This window comes from Musca domestica, unplaced genomic scaffold (assembly GCF_030504385.1).
Source record: "Musca domestica strain aabys unplaced genomic scaffold, Musca_domestica.polishedcontigs.V.1.1 1, whole genome shotgun sequence".
Classification (NCBI taxonomy): domain Eukaryota; kingdom Metazoa; phylum Arthropoda; class Insecta; order Diptera; family Muscidae; genus Musca; species Musca domestica.
Genome location: NW_026712114.1, coordinates 36,702,344 through 36,726,037, shown reverse-complemented (window position 1 = coordinate 36,726,037; position 23,694 = coordinate 36,702,344). Strand labels below are relative to the sequence as shown.

Genomic DNA, 23,694 nt, shown 5'->3' with positions numbered 1-23,694 from the left:
CCGTACGAGCCAGTGTTGAGAGGTCCCCAAGAACATCCCAAAAACGCCGTTCACAGCAGTTGGGCATTGCTCGGTCCACTTTACAACGGATTTTTCGCATTAATTTGCATTTGTTCTCTGCGGACAAGCCTCGTCGATTGGAATGGGCCCAAAGAGTCATCGAAATGGCCGAAAAAAACATGGGTCCGTCGAATATGGGCAACCCTGTACTTCTATTTTTGATCCCTTCTACACAAGTGATATTTTCATCTCTTCTTATTCAGCAATTATCTTTTAAGTATTTGGCACTTCACTCAGAGCTTATAATCAATTTCTAAAACCATTGCCCCTAAACATTGTGATTTGAAGGGTGAATGATATTCGATTCCACCAACCTCTTCCACCTTTTTTTTCTCTTCAATGAAAAAGCAAACACATATTTAACATTTAATTAAAAATTCAGCAAATTTTATCACTTTATCTTGGTTACAGCACATAAATCCTCTGCTAAAATCTACTTATTCATCTAACTTACACACATACGTATATACAAACATATAACAACTACACATGCCGAAAGTGGCTGGGTACATATTATCACAATGACTTCCAAGTCTCATTTCCATTTTACGGGGTTGCTGTTTTTTCTTTTTTCATTTTTTGTCATTCGTCCGTAACCGAACTCATTTGACCATCATATACTCCCAAGAACTTTCGTAGTCACGATATAGACCACATGGTCGTATGGCAAATTGTGTTCGGTCATGTGTCCAGACATTACCAACTGTAAAGAAACAAAGACGCATGGAAAATATCATAGTTAAGTACAGTTGTACACACACACGCATGAAGTGTTGGACGGATGCTGTTGTGCGACATCCACCGGTGACTTACTCCACTTGGATCCTTTGAGGACGGGACAACCCGCATGTTTGGTACGATAATCACCATCCAATGAACGATGCAAGTTATACCAGAACAGTACTGTGCCTTTGTTCGGTTTAATGGCAATCTTCAAATAGGGGAATGCAGTGGCTCCACCTTGCTCCACATCGGATAACTGAAAGGCAAACAGGATGAAATTGTAAATCTGCAACAAAAATTCTAAACGAGCAGTCAAAAATGATTTATGTTCAGGGTTATTGTCGACGCACAGGATGCACAGGGGTTAGGGAGAGGGGTGTATTTGGATTGAGAAATGTAATTTATATTTTGGAAAACATATTAGATAACAATGGACAGTGATTAGAACAGGTACACGTCATGCTGAAATACTTAACGAAAATATAATAATATATGTTACATGAAATTTGGATGATTGTAGCCACATTTTTAAATAGAATATTCTAAAATTTAGCTTTGAGGATCCGTTACCTCTTATGTGACAGAAATTTTTCATTTCAGTTTTCTCTCTTCTCAAACTGAAATTCGTGTTCTTTGCGAAGGAAAGAGTGCATCTCAGAAAACTTAGAAATAATTGACGGTGGAAAAATTTACGTTTTACAAGATACACTGGAAAAATATAGCTCTTTGCGGAAAATTAAAAATTAAATTAACGCTTGACAAATTAAATTAAACCAGTCGGTATTGCCGACAGCTGCATACCCTCAGCCAATACAATTATTTAAATTTATTTTGCCTTCTGTTATGATTATTCAAATTGTTGACCTTCTATGGAGTAGGTTGCGAAGGGATGAGCCAGTATTGTCCATTTCTTATCTGACCTAAAAAAATATGATGTAAATATTGCTACGTGACAGTTTTGGACCACTTCCTTCACATTATATGTGATAATTTTTAGAAAATGTTGAAATGTGCCTGATTTACCAGATATAGTCGACCGTAGTACTCCATTTCCATACTTCACCTAATACAGATAAAAATATTGGTATGGGCAGAATTACATTTATATCCAATTTTATGGAAAATCATAAATTCCGTATTCATCTCAGGTTTCTGGTTTCACAAATTTTTTTTTTTTGTGAAATTTAATGAGAATAAGATTTTTATTTCGCTTTCTTTCAGCGTTTTGTTTTTCAAAATCTTGGAAATTATGTAGGGGACGTACCACAAGAAATGGTGCAATCTCTACTATATTTTTTACAGATCTCTAATTAATGAAAATATTGAGATATACCAAGTCTGGAATGGAACCGGATATTAAGTTGGCATTTTATGAGCTTCATGAATATTCAAAGGGAAGTACCAGAAGGAACGCACATCTTCACAACAGACTTTGGGTTAATATCGGATTTTATGATCTAACCGATCACAACAAAATGTTAACCCTTTGTAGGGGAGGTAACAGAAGGAATGGCCCAATCTCTACCATATTTATAACAGATGTTGTGTTGATGGAAATATTGAGATGCGCGAAGTCTGAATAGAATGGAATGATGATTTCGTGTTTTATGAGCTTCATGAATATTCAAAATTTTGACCTTTTGTGGAGGAGGTATCAGAGGGAGTGGACCGATATATGCCATCTTCACACCTTGGGTTAATAAAAACATTGTCATTTGTGGAATCGGATACTTACATCACATTTTATAAGAGTTATAATTATTCAAAATTTTGACCATTTGTGGGGGAGGTACTTGATGGAGTGGACCGATATTGTCTATTTTCGCACCTGACCTAGGACTGGCGTAACTATTAGGATTCGCAAAGTTGGAGTAAAATCGGATTATCGTGTCTCTTTCTGTTTAGTAAATTATTTTCTTTGCAAATATTGACATTTTGTGCGGGAGAAGAAGTGGATGAATATTGCCCACCTCCGAACTCGATCTAAGTTTGAGAATAATATAACGATGTACCAAGTTTGGACCAAATCGGATACTCCCTTCGAGAGTTATCGTGCGCAACAGCCAGACAGACAGACGGGCGGACGGACATCGCTAGATCGACTCCAAATGTCCTGAAACGGGTTTGCTCCAAAGAGACATAGGGTCTAAAACCGTTTTTTCGACTAGGTAGGTTTTGACCGTATTAAATAATATATATATGACTGAGGATATAAAAAAGGAGCAATGTTAAAGAGGCATTCATTTAGAACGGCCAATGTCAGTAAAAATATACCAGAAATATTTTTTCAAGAAATGTTTGCTCACGCTAAAGTCCCAAATTCTATCTTTAACCAAATAAGAAATTCATAAAATTCATTACAAAGACAGTCAACTCCATCAAAATACCGAACAGACAGACTTTTCCAAAACATTGATCATCAAAAAATCACCTAATCATTAACAGCCTGTTCCACGATCTCGAAAGAAAATTTGTGCGAACGAAGGCTACTCACTCACTTTCGTAGAAGAATGCGTTCCACTAACTTTCGTTCTTTCTTTCGCATAGCCTTACGTGATTCAGTGTTGCTAAATATTTTTTTGGAAAAATTAATCGCGAAATGAAGCAAAAAAAGCGTCAAATGTCTAATTTAAACGCGAAAAAGCAGCAGTGGCTCTGTCTCAACTGACATTTCAGTTGTAAACAAACAAATTGTAAATAAACAAACAAAATAAAATTTCTAGTGATTGTGTTCAAACTATTTGTGCTCTTAGAAAATAAAAAAAAGAATATTTCCGTAGCCCTATTTTTTATGGAGGAGGTTCGAAATGTGCCACGGAGGAATTTAAGAGATGCTTCGAATTTATTTGAAGTACCTAACAACCAGTAAGTATGATTGTATTTTTACATTTTTGAAATAATAAAAAATGATTTTTTCTAGGTTTGTGGCCAACTTTCGCGTGTCGAAGGAAGTTTTCGGGCTCTTTTGGATATGATGGAAGAGAAGTGTGTGCCCGGTTGCAGAACTACCCAAATCCGCCCCGATTTAAAACTGCTGCTTCCAAAAATTGGCATTCCTCTGGCGAACACAGGATTCTCCTCCATTTACTCAACTAGTGCCCGCAGCTGTGTAGTTGATGATTTTTTCGTGCTGGAATTGAGAAAATAAAAAAAATATATATTTGTTGTTCACATATTAAATTGCATTTATTTTTTTTACTTACATTTTTGTTTCCATTTTCAATCAAGCAATGTTTATGTTAAAACAATTTTCCTTAATTGTTATTATACGATAGCAAACACACAAATGACTGATTTTGACATTTGTGTTCGCATGCGTACGAAAGAAAAAAGATAGTGGAACGCAAAATTACACTGAAATGCTTACGTTTTCGTTCGCTTTGATTTTCGTGCAAATTTTCGTTCTGATAGATTTTAGTGGAACGGAAATCAGCTGTTTGTCGTGTAAAAGTTGTGCGAACGTGTTCTTTCGATATCGTGGAACTGGCTGTAAATTACTTATATCGGGAAGTACCATTATATGGTGGACTATAAAGTGGCCGCTACTTAGCCAGCGAAAAATCCACCTAAAAATTTTAGATTCATTTTAGTACCCAAAACGTACAATTTGCTCATCATTTCTTGGACAACATTTTCAAACAAAACTTTACACAACGTAATAACTTTTAAGCTGCATCAGTTCGATAACACTTTATTCATATTCAAGTTTTTCTTTTTTGTCGAAAAGCATAATCGAAAAATGACTATGAAGTTTACCGCAAAAACTACTACTTTCTCTCAGAACTATATACCAACAGTGACCTCTATATCAAATTTCAGAATTCCAGTTTTATCCTAACACCCAATCTAAAATTGATTACCATATTTTTCGTATATCTATACTCACATGCCCAAACAACATTCTATTTAACCCTAGACATCACAGTTACAGCAAATTTCAGAATTCCATCTCTATCCCAACGGCACATTTATAGTACGCATTTCCAAACCCATCTCTTTCCCTCAATTACTATTCATATTCCTTCACCCAATAACAAATTTAAAACCTCTTGTAAAATTATAGTACAAATAAAGACCTTAATATAAAAATTCGGGACTCCAGTTTTTTCGCTTCATCAAATACCTAACTTAGTACCATTTAGTACTTTTCGAACATACACAATCAATGACATATATTTCAAATTTCGGAATGTGAGCCCCTTCACCTTACACAAAATTTAGTAACATTTAGTACTCTATTTACAAGTGAAGTGCATATTTCCGAAACCACCGCCAAATCTCAACACAGATACGATAAGCAATCTAGAATTGTATCTCCATCCCTTCACACAATACCAAATATATTACCATTCAGTCATTTCGTACATTTATACAGGATACAAGTAAATTTCAGATTTTAAGCAGTATATATTCACCCAATATCAAATTGTTCTAAATATAGTACTATTTAGTACTTTTCAAACCTACTATCAATAGGGACTCCAATACAACATTTCACAATACCATCTTAATCCGTCAAACGGTTTCAAATTTATTGTCATTTAGTACAGTTCGCATACATTTCCGAAATCACCTTCATTTATAAATCCATGATTCTCATATCATCAATATCTGCTCTCCATCAAGGACTCTAATTCTGAATTTCAGAAGTCTATCTTATTTTGTTTCCAAAGAACCTTTGATTAATCTATCCTGCACTATATCAGGGACTCTCATTCCGAATTTCAGAAGTCTATCCTATTCTGTTTGCTCTATATGAATGATTTAATTCTTAGTATATATTAGTACTTTTCGTTCCGTTTAGTACGAATTTCCCAAAACTCTGTCTTAACACACGCCTACGCAGCAAGACTGGCCCCTGTGCAAAATGTAGCTTCTGGGCGTTGATTCTAGGTCAATCAGTCAGTTAGTTATACGAGAACATGTGAATTTTTAAAGCGTAATTTTAAAAAATTCCGATGCGAAATACTTTCAGGTAGCATGACAAAACGTGGACACATATAGTAAATTTGATACCGGGGATGCTGTTCCTCTTTTGAAATTTCATATCCTACTTTTAAAGAATGAATCTTTGAAGGAACAAACCTTTGTAAGCCTATTTTCTACCCTCTGTTTAAATTATAGAAAATTCGGTTAACAACTCAAAAAATTATACATTGTAAATACCAAAAGTTGTACTAAGTATAGAATTCATTCGATACAGAAACAAATTTTACACTTTAAGAAAATCCGAATTTAACCGAAACACTATATTCAATATTCAATATATTTTTCCTTATTAATCATAGTCTCACATCTCAACTAGTTTGGAAGATAGCATGATTACTACAGACAGATGGACCCGGCTAAATTGAAAATTTCGAATACGGAATAAAAAAAGTAAAAAATATGTAAGTTCGGCCGGATAGAACTTTGAATACTCTTCAATATTTGGGAGGAGTTTGCAAATTTTCAAAAAAAAAAAAAAAAATAAATAAATAAATAAATAAATAAAAAACTCCGTTGAAAAATATTGCTAAAATCATATAAGTACCAAATGTAAGGAATAACCTTTATATTAGGGACTATACGAAGAAGTGGGCCTGTATATGTAATTTTTGTCATTGGCCCTTACGATATTTAATACGAAACTTGAATGAATAACGGTGAATAATTTCGCTAGAATCACCTATATACCCAAGTATATGGCTATAGGAAGACCTGGACTTGCATATGTAATTTTCTGTCTTAGACTGTAGTACCCATTAGGAAATTCAAATTCAAAATTTGAGACATTTCCTGTGAAAATTTAAACAAAAAACCAAATATCTGTCGGTACAGTTATATAGGGACTATACCAAAACTTGGACCTATATTGACAGTTCTATGCAAGGAAATTTCTTACATTATGGGAGCGCGTACTGCTAAAATACCATGAAAACTTGAATACTGTCCGTACAATTATATGGGACCATAAATGTGGACCTATATAGCCCATTCTCAATACCAAAAGTCCTGCAGATCAAACACACATCTGAATAGAATGTGATCAACCTACTTAATTTCGCTCTGAAGGTAGATTGATTTCCACAGACGGACAAAGAATTTTATGCTGATCAAATATATATACACCCCACTAAAACTTATATTTCGAGGTGGAGGGTATACAACCAATTAATTCCACACCATAGTAAAAGGTTTTGGATCCTTTTCATTGATATTCAAACCATTCTGAAACTACTGTTCCATCACAGATTAGACGGTTTTAGCATGGTAATATAATAGCTTAACAGATTGCCACGCATATTTTGTTCGACATGCCATTGTGTATCTAAAACCCCAGACTACTCCCACTCCTCCTCATACATGTACACATCCACGCATCCTTGTAACGTAATAACAATGATGGACTAGTGCATAGCTCATGGCTTTTCGTTTTACTCACGTAGAAAATTGAGGTGGATATTCGATTGGAGTACTCCTCCGTAACGCCGGTCTATAAACATTGTCATCAACACAGGTTCAGTAACGCCAGCAGTAAACATTTGCAGGATAATCATACATCGTTTGGGGATCGAAAAGTGAAGAGAAGAATTTTTAATAAATATTAAATTTAATTTTTTAAGTACATTTTGTGTGTGTGAAAAATTGTCCGAAGATTTGAAAGTTTTTTTTTTTTTTTCAATTTGTGATTCAAATATTCTATTAAGTATTTTCGTGTTCATCTCATACTCATTACAGAAATAAAACTATTTAGCATTTTCATTGAAAATAGTATAAAATGTTTCCAAGGAAAATGCAAAACTGGAACAATGCCACAAAAAATTTAACAGTCATGCCGCCAAAGGTCATTCATATAACACACGCACACACATGCTACTCACCAAATAAAAGTCCACATGCGGCTCATAATGACCACCCAACCCATAGTTGGCCACTTGCAGCTCTTCGCTGAATTGTGTTTCCAAGCCGGTGGCATAATGTAAAACGTGTAATAACTTTTCAATATGCGGATGCAGACTATATTCAATCCAGGCATTTTTCGATATACGATAATTACGTCTCTTCGAACCGCCAACGATATCGTCACGCACTGTGGAACGTTTCATTTCAGGCATTGAAACTCTTTTTATGGTTTCAATTTGTTCATCCGTCACCATATCATGGATTAGCATTACGAAGGGATCTTCATTGATTTCTTCGATTTTAAATGGCGACAGAACGAAAGCATTATCCACACCCCAGTAATAGCGACAGCGCAGATGACGTTCTTCGGCTGGCGATCGTTTGAGTTCCTCACGACACACTTTTTCGTAAAGTTTGAATTCCTGGGTTTTCTAAAAGAATAAAACAACGAGTAAGATTTGAGGGCATTAAAGGGATACTAAAATTAAATTTGATAATTCGAAAGTGGAATGCCTTTCATAAATCCTATATACGTTTGTAGGTGGTTTGGCTGGTTTTGTGTTTTTCTAGCGGTGAATTAATTATCGGGACAGATCTAAATGTTTCTTCATAAGTTATAAAATGATAAAATTGGTATAAATAAATTGTGAGGCTGAGCTAGAATTGAAATTTGGAATGAGAGTCACTGACTGATGAAGTGTAGGATAGTTTTTGGACATTCGAATTTTATGGTTACTATAAATTGTACTAAACTTTTTAAAATGTTACCATTTCGTATTATGTAAAGAGATAGATCTAAAAACTTGAAATTCGAAGTTTAGTTGGAAGGTAAAGGCATGTTTACGTTAGAACTTTTTTCCGGGTTAACCTTCTCTATAAAGATTTATTCGAGGTATATACATTAAAATCTACAATTTTAACCGACTACATTTTCTAAATTCTGCACAATGTAAACGTAGCATAAATTTGATATGTGAAGGTGGTTTTGGCAATGTTTTCTAAATTGTACTAGATTTGGAACAGTTTGGTTTAGAGCAAATGGATGAAGCAGGAATTTTAAAATTTTATATTAGGGTCCCTGTTAGTGGCTGTCTTGTAACAAAAAGGTGTTTTGAGAAATGTGTACTACAAGTGTACGAAAAGTACTAAATAGTATTATATTTGGTATTGGGTGAACAGATAGTGCTTGGAATCTGAAATTTGGTATTAGGGTTTCTGTTCATACTATCCATTGGCATTAAGAAAATTATAGGAAGTTCCGGCCAATTCCGGTCACTTAGTCACTTTTTTCCTGGAATTCACATGATCCGTCAATGACTCGGGGGCTTTCTCATTATTCTGATATTGGGACTATATGGACTATATGACTATGTTTTCATGTGAGTATACAAATGTATACAGGGTGAAATAAAAAACTGCAACCAACTTCAGACTACTGTCATTTCTAAGCCACTCGTCCTATAGCTGTTAATTATTACTCCAGTGATAGCCCATTATATTTTTACAAGCGTACAAAAGCATTTTGCTGAGAATTTTCCAGAAAAAGTTATTCGTGATGAAATTCAAGCGCGATAGTGTGATTTCTTTATATTTGGCTTTCCGCAGGTACCCATATTGTGCCAGCAGAATTGTCCTGGAAGGCATATTGGCCAATGGAGTTATCCTGTTCCAAGGATACCTCCAGAAATTACCATATACCTCCGAATTGGCCGGAACTTCCTATAATTTTCTTAATGCCAATGGATAGTAGACTTCATAAGCTTTCCGCAGGTACCCATATTGTGCCGGCAGAATTGTCCTGGAAGGCATATTGGCCAATGGAGTTATCCTGTTCCAAGGATACCTCCAGAAATGACCATATACCTCCGAATTGGCCGGAACTTCCTATAATTTTCTTAATGCCAATGGATAGTAGACTTCATAAGCTTTCCGCAGGTACCCATATTGTGCCGGCAGAATTGTCCTGGAAGGCATATTGGCCAATGGAGTTATCCTGTTCCAAGGAAACCTCCAGAAATTACCATATACCTCCGAATTGGCCGGAACTTCCTATAATTTTCTTAATGCCAATGGATAGTAGACTTCATAAGCTTTCCGCAGGTACCCATATTGTGCCGGCAGAATTGTCCTGGAAGGCATATTGGCCAATGGAGTTATCCTGTTCCAAGGATACCTCCATAAATGACCATATACCTCGGAATTGGCCAGAACTTCCTATAATTTTCTTATAGGCAATGGATAGCAGACTTCATAAGCTTTCCGCAGGTACCCATATTGTACCGGCAGAATTGTCCTGGAAGGCACATTTTGGTGTAAAATTGTCCTGGAACATAGTATTGTGCTACGAGTTAATGGGTGTATGTAGTCTAACAATCTTTGGAATATAATTTAATTATGATTATATAATGCATTTTGTTATCGTTTTTATACGATAAGTAATTAAAAATCAAAAATATTAAGGAAAAACAACTTTTATGTAGCTCTGTTAACGCTAACGTAGCTATGTTATTTTCTCTGTTAAATTCGTGGCTCTAGTTAAATTCGGAATTTATCGTAACGGACCTGAAATTTTATATTGAATTCTCTATTAATATCTGAGATTGAAATTTGGAGGTGGTTTTGGAAATGTGTACAATAATTGTACGAAAAGTACTGAGTGGTACTAAATTTGTGTTGGGTTAAATGTTAACGCTAAAATTCTTAAATTTGGTATAGATGTCCCGGTTGGCATGTGGAGGATGGCTTGAAAAAATACGTAACATATTTGTACGAAAAAATACTAAATAGTTCTAAATTTGATTTTGGGTAAAGTCATACAGCTAAAATTCAAAAACTTGATATTGAGGTCAATATTGGTGTCTGATATTAAGATATAAAAGTGGTTTTGAGAATGTGTACAGAAGGGTTTTTTGTTGTAAAATGTAGACATTTTTCTATTACTCTTTCCGAAAGAGAACCATCTTGAATAATATATAAAGCCTAGAAAGTCTGAAAATTTAGTACGATTTATGAAGTTTAGATTAAAAAATGGTCAGACTTAATCCCTTTATTGCTGTTTTTATAAAAACAACGTTTGTTTATTAGTGGAGAACGATGGTAATGTTTACCAGGGGGTAAGGCAGGAAATACCTAGGTTTCGGGAAGAGCCACCAATCTTCATCAGTTCCCTTGTTTTATGTCTGGAAAAGTTATTTTAAAAATAACTTTTTTGACAAAAAACTTATTTTACCCAAGTGACAAGATCGTAAGCTAAATAGAAGAGGAACCAAATTGAGCACAGGAAAGGCCTAACACGAACTGGAGTGTAGTGAGGACTTGCTGGTAGGTTATAATTACATGTAGTGCTGTAAAAAACTCACATGATATTCCTCTTCCTCCACCAAAGCCTCTGACAGCGAATGTGTATTGTTATAGATCGCAGAAACGGTACTCAATCGATGGGGATCATTTATTACCACGGCGCGAAAAATTTCTAATGCCGCATTAGTGTCACCGGTTTTCATGAGATTTTCACCCAGTTTTTCCATAAAATCCAATTCAGTTGCAGCCGACGATTTTTCCTCCATGCTATAGCGTTTCAGTGACTCATCGATCCATTCTTTGGTTTGATTGAAGGCTTTGATATTGATTAGCTGTTGGCCCAAGAGCAGGCAATCCGACCATGACATGTCATTTCTACGAAAACATTATATTAGAAAGCAATAATTTTTTTTCGAATAATTTCATATCATACCCATATTTAATACCATTAAGAATTCCCGAAGCCACCTGGCCAACGTTCAAGTTGTAGGTTTGCTGTAGACGGGCCAAAGCTAAGGCCGATTCTTCAAAATCAATTTGATTGGGGAAATGTAATTGATTCTTTTTTAATTTCCATTCATTTAGTAGGTCTGTAAATAAAAACATGAAATTGATACATTGGTCCTGCTTTGTATGTGGTCACGCATACCTTTGGCCTTTTCAAAGTGGATTTCATATTTATGCCAATCATTGAATAACCTTTTGATTAGCCGGTATGCATTCACAGGATTTGTTAAATAGTTTTCAACATCAATGGAGGCTAGTTTGTGTTCTGCTTCAATTTTTAATATTTCCCTGAAAAGAAATGAAGGGAATGAAAACGTTAGTGGGTTCAATGACAAATAATTTTTATACCTTTTAAATATATGCATTTTGATACTACCGGAACTAGAAAATCAATATTATAGAAGGCAATAAACTTTAACATTAACAAATATTTATTCCAAAACTCCCCATTTCACAGTCTTGAATATTTTTTCTTCAGATTATAGAATAACGCTTAAATTGTGACGTTTATAAAAATTATCTCCATTTCAAGTCATAAAAAACATGAACTATTAAATAATTTTAGGTTTTTCTAGAATATTAAAGAATGTTCATAAATTTTAGGGAAATAAGATAATGTATATTTTTGTCATTTATTGCCTTCATTAACATATTGCATGAATATAAAATTTTTAAGCAAAATTTTCATTTTTAACGACAAGACCGGCAGATCACAACCACCATAAAAAATCTGAAACGCTCTAGTTTTATCCGGTAATGTTTTATAAAGTTCTTACCAAAATTTGGAAAGTTTCTTTTATTTTGAAATATCGACATCTGTACCAATGACATGAAAGCGTCATTCAACGAAAAACTCGAAGTAGCCAATTATTACCATTTCATAGTCCATAAAAAAGTTAGGCTTAATCCTTTTATTGTTGTTTTTATAAAAACAAAGTTTATTTATTAGTGGAGAAAGATGGTAATGTTTACCAGGTAAGATTTAGAAGATTTTCTAATATAATTTTAGTTTAATTTGATTCTTTCTTCCCTCTTCTACTAAGCTTACGTGAGTGAGATCCATTTGGGTAAAAGCTTTTTGTCGTAGGAGTTATTTTAAAACAATAATGGTATTACTATAACTAACTATACTGCGGCATCCCGACCAAACATGCCAACACTGTCCGTAAAAAATAGTAAATACGTTTATAAGATCTTGTAGTACCATTTCACCTACGTTGAACATCCTAATATTTAGTAGTTTTCGAACAATTATAGTGCGCATTTCCAAATCAATCTCATTCTCCCAAAAATATATGCCAATTCGGAAATCTCTATCCCAAATTTATTAATATATTTATTACCATACTTTTTATTACTATACTTTTTGTACAGTTATACTACTCATGTCCAAAGACACGCCCTTTTCTCCTCCCTAGACAGCAACAGTGATCACGATACCAAATTCCAGAATTCCATCTTCCGACGGCACATTTTGTAACACTTTTCGTACGTTCATAGTGCGCATTTCCAAAACAGCTCTCTTCTCACAACTACATACACCATTAGTGACATTCATATCAAATTTGAGGATTTCAGCTCTATCCCTTCGAAATTAGTACGAAATTGGGATTGAAGTTCTCTAATCTCCCCTCATTATCAAATTAAATACAACAAGTAAGCAAAGGCTACAGTCGAGCGGGGCCGACCGTTGAATACCCTACAACACTATAATAAACCATACAGTTTATATAGGCGAAATACTCGACAGAATTTCACAAAATATTGTGACAAATAATAAAAGAAAACCATCAGGTTTCGTTCTAATTTTCGAATAATAGCAACTTAAACTAATTTGCTCATTTCCAATTTAATGGTAGATGTTGCACGTAAATGGTCTTCCTAGATCTGGAACCAATATTTCCCAAAGACCTATAATCTCTCAGAAGTGGCAAAAAATTAACATTTATTATTGGTTTTGACTGAAACGCATCTATATGAGATACAGACATTTGACTATATTCTTCAACAAATCAGCGTTAACGAAATAGTCAGAAGTGCGTCTTTCCTGTATTTGTGAATTCTCCAAAAATCTATGGAATGGACATTTTCGTATTTTGTCTATAAAAGTTGGCAAACTCCTTCACACATTGAATATTTTTCGATGGCCATCCGAAATTGCTTGGCTTTTGCAATGTGAGGTAACCCCCATTCAAATGTGCGTGAGGATTGGGCGATAATTACGACCTGCCGACAATTTTGCAGTTTTTTGGTCCATTTCAACCCCTGAATATATAACGATCATCTCCAAAAAGAGTAGGCTTCTATTCTGACCCTCATCTTATCCCCATGCAGAATTTCGTAAGGATCGGGCCATAAATGAGATCTGTATATGATATCCTGATATCCTAACTACTTAGTTTTGTTAGCTGTAGAAATATTACCAAATGTTTAATTCAAAATGAAAATATGCCAAAAATATGACAAAATTGAAAAAAATATGGGAAATTGTTAGAAAATCAATATTTTCATCTTAGAGAGATACTTTTATGCGATTTTTTAGACGTTTTTTCTTTCCTGCCAAGAGGCCATTCTGAATTAATGAGAACTGTCGAAATCAGTTCAGCCGTTCTCGACATATAAGAGATGTTTCAAGCATATCTTCTTTGATAGACATATATATCGCACATATTTTGCTATATATCCGATTTGTTGGATAATAACATCAATGTAAAGTCAGAAGTAACCTTGTGATGGCTTTGTGAATTCGCCGGGATTTAAAATATTCACGGTTTAATGAAAAATTTAGATTTTTTTCAACACAAAAGATATGGCCTATTTTACCCGCTAAATATTATCCGATAACCACCCAAATTAGTAGGCTTCTTCCCCGCCCTAAACTCTAGCTACATGCGAAATTTCGCCTCGATTGGTCCATAATTGCGACCTGTATAGCTACAGCAAAATCCGACATTTTTTTAGTAATTGGTCCATTTCAACCCCTAAACATTTGGTGATCATCTCCAAAAGCAATAGGGTTCTATTCTGGTCCAAGCCCCACCTACATTCTAAATTTCGTGAAGATCGGGCCATAATTGCGACCTGTAGAGTGAATACAAATTAACATGGACAGACGGACAGACGGACGGACGGACATACATAGCTAGATCGACTCAGCTCGGCGAGCTAGGAAGATCCATATATACTTTCCTATATGGGAAATCAATATTTCGAGGTGTTACATAATTTTTGGCCCAATCAAACTTATAATACCCCCCACACATAGTGTTGTAGGGTATAATTATTGTTCGTATAAAACCAGCTCCTTTTCTCAACCACAGACACCATGACAAATTTCAGGATTTTAGCCCTTTTCCTTAACACAATATCTAATTTAGTACTATCTGGTACTTTCGAGACCATCAGGGACCTCAATATAAAATTTCGAGATTTCGATCCCAATTCTTTACTCAATACCAAATTTAATACTCTCTAGTATTTTCGTACGATTATTATTATTTTTAAAACCATCTCCATATCTCAATCCCAGATTCCAGCCAAGTACCCAATATCAAATTTCGGTATTCCAACTCGATCCCTTCAGCCAATACCAAATTTAGTAACATTTAGTTTGCATATCCAAAACAATCTACATATCTCCATCCTAGATACCAACAGTGATCCAGATTTGGTACTAAATAGAGTACCATTCAGTACTTGTCGTACAATTATAGTACATATTTTCAAAACCACCTCCATATCCCAATTCCAGTACCAACAGACCCTCAATATCAAATTTGTGGATTCCACCTATATCCCTTCACACAATACCAAATTTAGTACAATTAAGTACTTTTCGTACAAATATAGAACGCATAAACAAACTAAAGCCAAATCTCAAACACAAATACCATTTTGGTGAAAAATATTACGAAACGGAAAATTCAATATTTTAAGTCATATATGAAAAAATCACATGCGATAAAAAATATGTCAAATAAAACAAAAAAATCTTCACTTTTTTATTAGCTAAATTTCAAACTATTTTCTTAGATTTTATCCTTTTCTGGCAAGAGACCATTTCGAAATTGTGAGAATTGTCAAAATCCGTCCAGTCGTTCTTGAGTTTTAAGCGGTCTAACTAACATCCTCTTCATTGATATATGGCATACATAATTTGCATATTTGTGATATCTTGGATGTAACGGTCAGAAGTGACCTTTTCGCCAGGATTAAAAATACTTTCATATTTTTTACACAAAATTGTGGTCTGTTTTACCCGCTAAATATTGTCCGATGACCAAACAAAATGTTAGGTTTCTTTCCAGCACTAAACTCTAGCTCCATGCTAAATTCCGAGTCGATTGGCCTATAATTGCGACCTATAGAACAGTTGCAAAATCAGTATTTTTTCTGTTTTTTGTTCATTTCAACCCCTAAATATTTTGGGTTCATCTCCAAAAGCAATATGATTCTACTTTGACCTTACCCCTACCCTTATTCTCAATTTCGTGAAGATCGGTCCATAATTTCGACCTGTAGCGTGATTATTTAATATGGACAGAGGGACGGAGGGACACGTAGTTAGATCGCTCAAGGTGTTAAATAATTGTTGGCTCAATCAAACTTATTATACCCGCAACACATAGTGTTGTTGGGTATATTAATTTTCATAATAGAACAAGAAAGAATCATTCAATTTTGTCCAAACTTTGCATATCCCAATATTCGTATCAGTGCCAGGTCATGTGCGAAAATGGACAATATCCACCCACTCCCTCACAAAGTTTAATTTCACACATCTCAGAATTTCTGCCAACATAAGATCTGGAGTGAACTAAACCCACAAAAAGTGTCAACATTTGAATAACGGCACATCGGAATATTTCTATCAAAACAAGATCGGTAATTAAGACGGAATATATCGGACCACTCCTTCTATACCTCAAGGAAGTCAAAATTTTGAATAACCACGAAACTCATAAAACGTGAAAATTGGAATCCGATTACTTTCTCTCGACACATTTCAATATTTCTATCAACTTAAGATCTGGTGTGGAATATATCGGACCACTTCTTCTGATACCTCCACCACAAAGGGGTCAACATTTTGATAACCAATAAATTCTCATAAAATGCGAATTAAGCATAATAAACATGCGAAGGAAGCATTTGATTATTTTAAAACTTCCCACATTACCATATTTCTACTAAAACAAGATCCTATGTTGTGATATCGGCCCTATGTTGTGATATCCGCCAAAGGTACCTCCCCCACAAAGGCCAAAATTTTTAATAACCAAAACGCTTATAAAAGTCGGTATAAGTATTCTATTTTCATAAAATTTCACACATCCCAATATTATTACTAACCCAAGATCTGGCGTGAAGATGGTGGATATGGGCCCACACCTTCTGGTGGCTCCCCACAAAGCCCATTTTTTTAATAACCAAAACGCTTATAAAATGCCATATAAGCATCCTTTTATTTTCAAATTTCACACATCCCAATATTCTTACTAACACAAGATCTGGCGTGAAGATGATGAATATGTACCCACCCCTTCTTGTGCCTCCCCCATAAAGCGTCACAATTTTCACTATTTACATCCCTCATAACTTGAACTTAGTCAGCGATTCTTTGAAAACTTGGCATATAGAAATTATCGCCCTACTCCTTCTGGAACCTCCACAGCAATGATTTACAATTTTTTCTTTAACAAATATTCGCATAAAATTGGAAATAAATGTTCGATTTTCTTTAAATTTTGCACATCCCAATATATTTACCGATATTAGATGAAGTTAAACACTTCAGTCGACTGTATCTGGTGCACTACGCACATTTCAACATTTCCCAAAAATTTTATTTTATATAAAAAGAAGAAAGTAAATGGTATAGTCGGAATCTGGCAAATTGTAATATTTTTATAAAATTTAGATCAGATTCCAAATGGAACGCAAGCCAAAATATATTTAAATAAACGAACATGAAGACAAATTGTATGAACTGTGACCACTGACCTTATGTACTCAATCATGTGCTAAGTATTTGATCGACATTGGCACCCAACAATAACCCCCATTTGGATTTATGTGTGTTACTGTCAAAGGTTCGATCGTTGTGAGATCGACTCGACCATTTGTATGATGTTCTCCAGTATGTCGACGATGACAGCGAACCATGTCATCGACATAATTATGTGTCATTTGTGTACGTGTGCTTAAACTGAATATGTGTGTGTGTTAAAAGCACTTCTATTTCTATAAAAGAGGAAAATGTTTGTATGTTTGTAAATTATGGATTCGAAAATAGCTGAACAGATTTTCCTGAAAATTTCCAAGTATACTCAAAGGTTGTCTGAAAGTAACATAGGCTATATAAATATTTGAAATTCCACTTGAAACTGGAGATATAGCATCAGAATCGGAGTTATCTCCCACAAATTTAGATTTTATATGCGCATATCTATTGATCGATTACAGAATTCAGAACTTAAATAAATTTGCCAAATTATATTGAAATCGGTTTAGATATGGATATAGCTTCCATATGTATTTTCGACCGATATCATTTATTTGATGCACCAAACACGATATGTATATTGGATTCCAATAAAATTTGGAATGTGTACCGGGATTTTGATCAAAAAATAAATTTGTCAAATTATTTTGAAATCGGTCCAGCTTTGGAAATAGCTTCTGTTCAACCGATTTCATGTATTTGATGCACCCAACACGATATGTACGTTCGATGCCAATGAAATTTTAAATGTGTTACGGGATTTTGATTAGAAAATAAATTAGTCAAATTAAATTAAAATCGGTTGAGATTTGAATATAGCTCCCATATGTATTTACGACCGATTTCGTTTATTTGATGCACAAAACACGATACGTATGTCCGATTCTAATAAAACTCGGAAACAGAGACGAAATCTGGCTCCAAAAAAAAAAAAAAAAAAAAAAAAATCCAAATTATATTGGGGATTGGGTATAGCTCCCATATATATTTTCCGCCGATTTCATATATGCAATGTACCAAACACAATATATATGACCGATTTCAATCAAGTTCAGAATGTGTGGCGGAATTTGGTTACAACAATAAATTTGACAAATTAAGTGAAAATCAGTTAAGGTATGGATATAGCTCCCATATAAATATTCTCGGCCGATTTCACATATTTAACGCACCAATTTCAATGAAATGTGGGACGGAATTTGGTGTAAAAGTAAATTTTGTCAAATTATATAGAAATCGGATCAGATTGGGATATGATTTTATTAAGAATCATTGACAAGCAACGTCTGGTATTAGGCTAAGAGTAAAAAACTACACAACAATTTAATTGACGATACGATTATTACGGGGAAGTATGTTGCTACCTCGAATTCACTAATTGCAATAGAAGTGCCAATCAACTTCAAAAGATTGCAGTTTCCAGCACGCTTGGCATTTTCTATGAAATTAATAAAACGAATGACAAACCATTCGTGTATGCATGTCATGTTACTGCTTTTCTCATGGTTTTGTTAATTTGCGTATTTAAGTTGTCCAATAAGTTTTTTAATTATACCCTACAACACTATGTTTTGGGGGTATTATAAGTTTGATTGGGCCAACATAGGCCCACATAGGAAAGTATATATGGATCTTCCTATCTCGCCGAGCTGAGTCGATCTAGCTATGTATGTCCGTCCGTCTGTCCATGTTAATTTGTAATCGTGCGGGGCCGACCATGTGATACCCTACAATACTTCAATATGTTAGAAGCCCCTTTATGTCCAAATCCATTTTGGAAAATTTCGCTTTTGAAATTATGTCACGGATCACTGCCTAGATATTACCCTTAGCAATTTGACCAGGGACATTTGCCCAATATTTACGCACTCTGTTGTGCTGTTAGATGTTGTGGCCCATTTTACAGCTAAATATAATCCAATGGTCATCCAAAATACTAGTCTTATTCGCTGTCCTTAACTCTCTTCTCATGCAAAATTCCGCGTCGATTGGTTTCAATTGTGTGATCATGAATATCTTTCTGTTCTTGGTTCATTTGCAACCCTAAATATTTTGCGATCATCTCCAAAAGCAAGAGGTCCCTCTGTATCTCTATATTTAGACTCATCTATATGATTTGCTTGTCTACGATATTTGGCTATATTCCTCAACGAAATCAGCATAAAAAGCCAGAAGTTCGCCTAGTGTGTATTTTGGATTTCGCCTGTAAAATTATTTTCAGGGTTTCAGTAGAATGGAAATGTTGGTATTTTTTCACACAAAAGTAGTAGTTCATCCCACCCGCTCTCCTAAGCTCTAACTTCATTCGAGATTTAGTGTCCTTTAGTTTCTATTTGTGACCTTTATAACGGCTGCAAAAACAAGAACATTTTTATTTGTGAAAATTTTCGTGATAATCGGACGATAATTGCAATCTGTATATAATAACCCCAGCCTGTGTTGTAAGGTGATAAAATATTACAAAATGTACACTTCAATATTATAAGTCAAATCGAAAAAATGGCATGCGATAAAAAATTTGAAAAAAAAAAAAAATCACAAAATGCTACAAAATCTATATTAACATCATTATTGGTATCCTTTTATGCGATTTTTTTAGATTTGACTTATAATATTGAAGTGTTCCTTTTGTATTATTTTTTCACCTGCGCAGCCCTAAGCTCTAGCCCCATGCTAACTTCCGTCGATTGGTCTATAATTGCGAGCTGTAGAGCAAGTGCAAAATCAGGAAATTTTTCAGTTTTTGGTCCATTTCAACCCCTAAATATTATGCGATCATCTCCAAAAGCAATAGCAAAGCAATAATATTCTGGCCCTAGCCCCGCCTCCATTCTAAATTTCATGAAGATCGGGTCATAATTGAGACCTGTAGAGTGATTACAAATTAACATGGACAGACGCACAGACGGACGGACATTCATAGCTAGATCGACTCAGTTCGGCGATATAGGAAGATCCATATATGAAAACACTTATTTATTGTAAGTTATATATATGTATGTGGTAGAGACGTGGCAAATTTTTATATTCCGTATACACAAAAATTAGGGTATTTTGCAGACCCATTAATCAGTCTCTGATTTGCATGCTAAAGATAAGCATGCAATTAATAACACATTTATTTAAAAACACTCATGCAGTCCATTCTTGAGTCCGCTGAACAGCAATGTGCTCTAGCGTACTAGTAAAATTTCGCTTAGTTTTTAATAAACCGCCAACAAATCAATTTTTATGTATTATTTATTTACTTCATTGAATAATTATCTTAATTAACAATTTTGTTATTTTAGTTTTTCATATATAAAATTTTTGTTTTTTTTTTTTTAATTTAACACTCAGCTCTGGCAAAAATTATCAATTTATTTATTCGCATAAAAAACCAAAACTATTCATTTTCGCGCATCACTTTTAGCAATCACACTTACTTTTCTAAGACTTCAATGCTTTGTTTTGTTGTTGTAATGTAATTCTTTAGATCGGTTAATAAAATTTGTTCAGTGTTTAGAAGTTTTTCCAATCCCGCCACGGAGGAATAATAATCCTCATCGTCATTCAATCGAACCGATGCGCTGTAACGCCATGCAAATGCAAAAACTACAAAAAGACACACAAATCTTCCGGCGGTATTCAAAATCATTCTCGAATTCACTGTTACTTTTTATCTTTTCTTGTCTACGGCTAGACTATCAAATCTTGGCACTTTGATGACACTGACAATGCTAATGATGGACCCACTAATCTAATAGTTAGTTCGTCTGTTGTCACAGCAAGACGCGACTGCGCAAAGTTTCTTTTTTTCGTTTTGCCGTTTTTTTTGCCGCTATGCTTGACTGACTACACCCGACCGGATTTCATTTGTTTTTGGATTAATTAGAAATGCTGCTGATGTCCAACACCACACTCGAACATAGAGGCAGCGTGTGACGGTAGTAGAAACGAAAATAAAAATAAAACGAGATGGGTAACTTTTTTTAATGATTTTTTCAAAAGGTAATCGGCATAAATTTCATGTGAATCTTCTTCGGAGCGATAAATATCATTTTTTAACATTATCGCGATGTGGTGTTGATCGTTGCCATCCAACTGACTGAGCGTTTGATAATCGACTAAGTTTAGTGGCTGTGCTTTGTTTCCCTAAAAGATGTTGTTTTATTACAACATTTTCGTTACTCTGCAACTTCGCACTAATGTTCATTCATGTGTCAACATGCAGATATTATGCAGTGGTTGGTACACTGAGAGAAATGGAAATGATGGTAGTGAACTTTAGACCATAAGCTATAAAAATAAAAATTGTGTGTGACTCTGTGGTGTCCAAGCCATACACAGATGTATCTTTTGTTCTAGGTTATATCATAACGTGTATACCAGCTTCCCTAGTTGATATATTTAGAACGTTGGATAAGCAGGTTTTGTGATCTACATAACGTTAGCGGAACGCTTAAGTGTTACGTCATTTTAAACTGTTTTATTATACAAATTTATGGACATGTTTTGAATGTTTATTCATTATATTATCCCAAAGAAATTACATATTTTATTTAAATGTACAGAGTGAGATGAAAAAACTGCAACCAACTTCAGACATTTTAAGCCACTCGTCCGACAGCTCCAGTGACAGCTCATTATATTGTTTACAATTTTTCAAAAGCATTTTGGTGAGAATTTTCCACAAAAAAAAATTATTTGTGATAGAATTCAGGCGTGATTTCTTTATATTTGGCTGGAAAACCACATGTGACTATCGTTAGAGCACTCCAGCACTTAAATGTAAATAATCGTTTGTGTCTCGTACCATTGCTCGTTACCTTGATACTGGTAGTGTAGCCCGACGTCAAGGAAGTGGACGGAAGAAAAGAGCAACATCAGCAGAAATGGTTCGAAAAGTAAAGAAGCGACTTGATCGTCGCAGTGGCCGAAAAATGGCTCGTGAGCTGAACATATCGCAATATTCCATTCGGCAAATATTGAAAAATGAGCTCGTGGTAAAGCCATTGGCATTCCAAAAAGTTCAAGAACTTACACCGCAACAGCAGTTTGTTTTTTTCGTTGTTCAGCAGTTTGTGAACAAACAAAATGGGCGTGTTTACTTGCCACAGAGGTTAGGTGAAAATGTGCATCTTCGGTTGGCCACCAGAACTCGAGCGCCGGCCATCATGATGGTGTGGGCCGCCATAACAGGCGATGGTCTCTCTCCGCTCGTATTTATCGACCGTGGCATCAAACTAAATGCCGAATATTATCACGAACATATTCTGGAGCGTGGAGGGTGTATTAAAACCTTGGGCACGCAAACATTTTGACAGCAGACCTTGGACATTCCTACAGGACTCAGTACCATCGCACTCACCGTGCGCCACCCAAGAATGGTTACAAAATGAAGTTCCTCTCTTCATTTCTAGCGCACAATGGCCACCAAAATCTCCGGATACCAATCCGTTGGACTATTGTGTCTGGAGTATTTTGGAAAGCAAGATTGCTACTAAAAAATACAAAAATGTCGATCACCTCAAGTAAGCGTTTCGCCGGGATATATACCGCCATAATTCGTGCAAATTCGAACAAATCTAAACTTATTCTAAAATTTGATGCTATTTCCGACATTTTTGCTTTCATTCAAAAAAATTAAAAAAGAATGTAAAAATGATGGCGATTGATTTCGTTGCTTTTTTTATCTCACCCTGTATATACTTTGTTTGAGTCTAAAATTATTATTTTGATGAGTTACAAACGGAATGACGAACTTAATATACCCCCATACTATCTATGGTGGAGGGTATAAAATTGTGTGCGACTCTATGGTGTCTAAGCCACACACAGGTGTATCTTTTATTGTAGGTTATATCATTTTTCGTACAAATGATTCTGAGTATAATCGAAAGATCTCTAGCAAATTTCCAAGCTCTATCCTAAATATTGCGAAATATGTGTCAAAATATAGGGGTACCATTAGGAAAAAAATTTTGTTTTTATACCCTCCACCATACATAGTACGGAGGGTATATTAAGTTTGTCATTCCGTATGTAACTCACCGAGATAATAATATAAGACCTAACAAAGTATATGTATTCCGGATTAGCGTAAAATTCTAAGAAGATTTAGCCCTGTCCGCCCGTCCATCTGTTGTAATCACTTGTAATTGTCTCAAAATCTACACATGGAGTTCCTCCTGTGTACCTGACCCCCCCCCGAAAGATATATTTTTTATATAGGT

The 23,694-nt window shown here is 34.9% G+C and overlaps 1 protein-coding gene and 2 long non-coding RNA genes across 3 annotated transcripts; 1 reads left to right on the top strand and 2 right to left on the bottom strand.

Moving 5' to 3' along the window:
* Nucleotides 1-418: 418 nt before the first annotated feature.
* On the bottom strand, nucleotides 419-21,580 carry LOC105261823 (prolyl 4-hydroxylase subunit alpha-2). Its single transcript, XM_011294326.3, has 8 exons — nucleotides 20,905-21,580; nucleotides 11,618-11,763; nucleotides 11,402-11,558; nucleotides 11,028-11,343; nucleotides 7,647-8,099; nucleotides 7,208-7,258; nucleotides 874-1,039; nucleotides 419-763 (listed from the first exon to the last, which is right to left on the bottom strand). The coding sequence occupies exons 1-8, from the start codon at nucleotides 21,114-21,116 to the stop codon at nucleotides 663-665; spliced, it is 1,602 nt and encodes a 533-aa protein (XP_011292628.1). The 5' UTR covers nucleotides 21,117-21,580; the 3' UTR covers nucleotides 419-662.
* LOC105261822 (uncharacterized) lies at nucleotides 3,392-3,963 on the top strand. Its single transcript, XR_891541.3, has 2 exons — nucleotides 3,392-3,648; nucleotides 3,704-3,963. It is a non-coding gene; the product is annotated as an uncharacterized LOC105261822 (long non-coding RNA).
* On the bottom strand, nucleotides 3,597-4,272 carry LOC109612627 (uncharacterized). The gene is made up of 2 exons (XR_002194616.2): nucleotides 3,987-4,272; nucleotides 3,597-3,913 (listed from the first exon to the last, which is right to left on the bottom strand). It is a non-coding gene; the product is annotated as an uncharacterized LOC109612627 (long non-coding RNA).
* Nucleotides 21,581-23,694: the final 2,114 nt, after the last annotated feature.

Excerpts from the sequence above, each read along its gene's own strand:
- LOC105261823 (XM_011294326.3), bottom strand. The coding sequence starts at position 21,116 with ATGATTTTGAATACCGCCGGAAGATTTGTGTGTCTTTTTGTAGTTTTT. Across the intron at positions 11,764-20,904 it reads AGCATTGAAGTCTTAGAAAA|GGAAATATTAAAAATTGAAG; the intron begins GTAAGTGTGATT and ends ATTTCTTTTCAG. Across the intron at positions 8,100-11,027 it reads TGGAGGAAGAGGAATATCAT|AAAACCCAGGAATTCAAACT; the intron begins GTGAGTTTTTTA and ends TTATTCTTTTAG.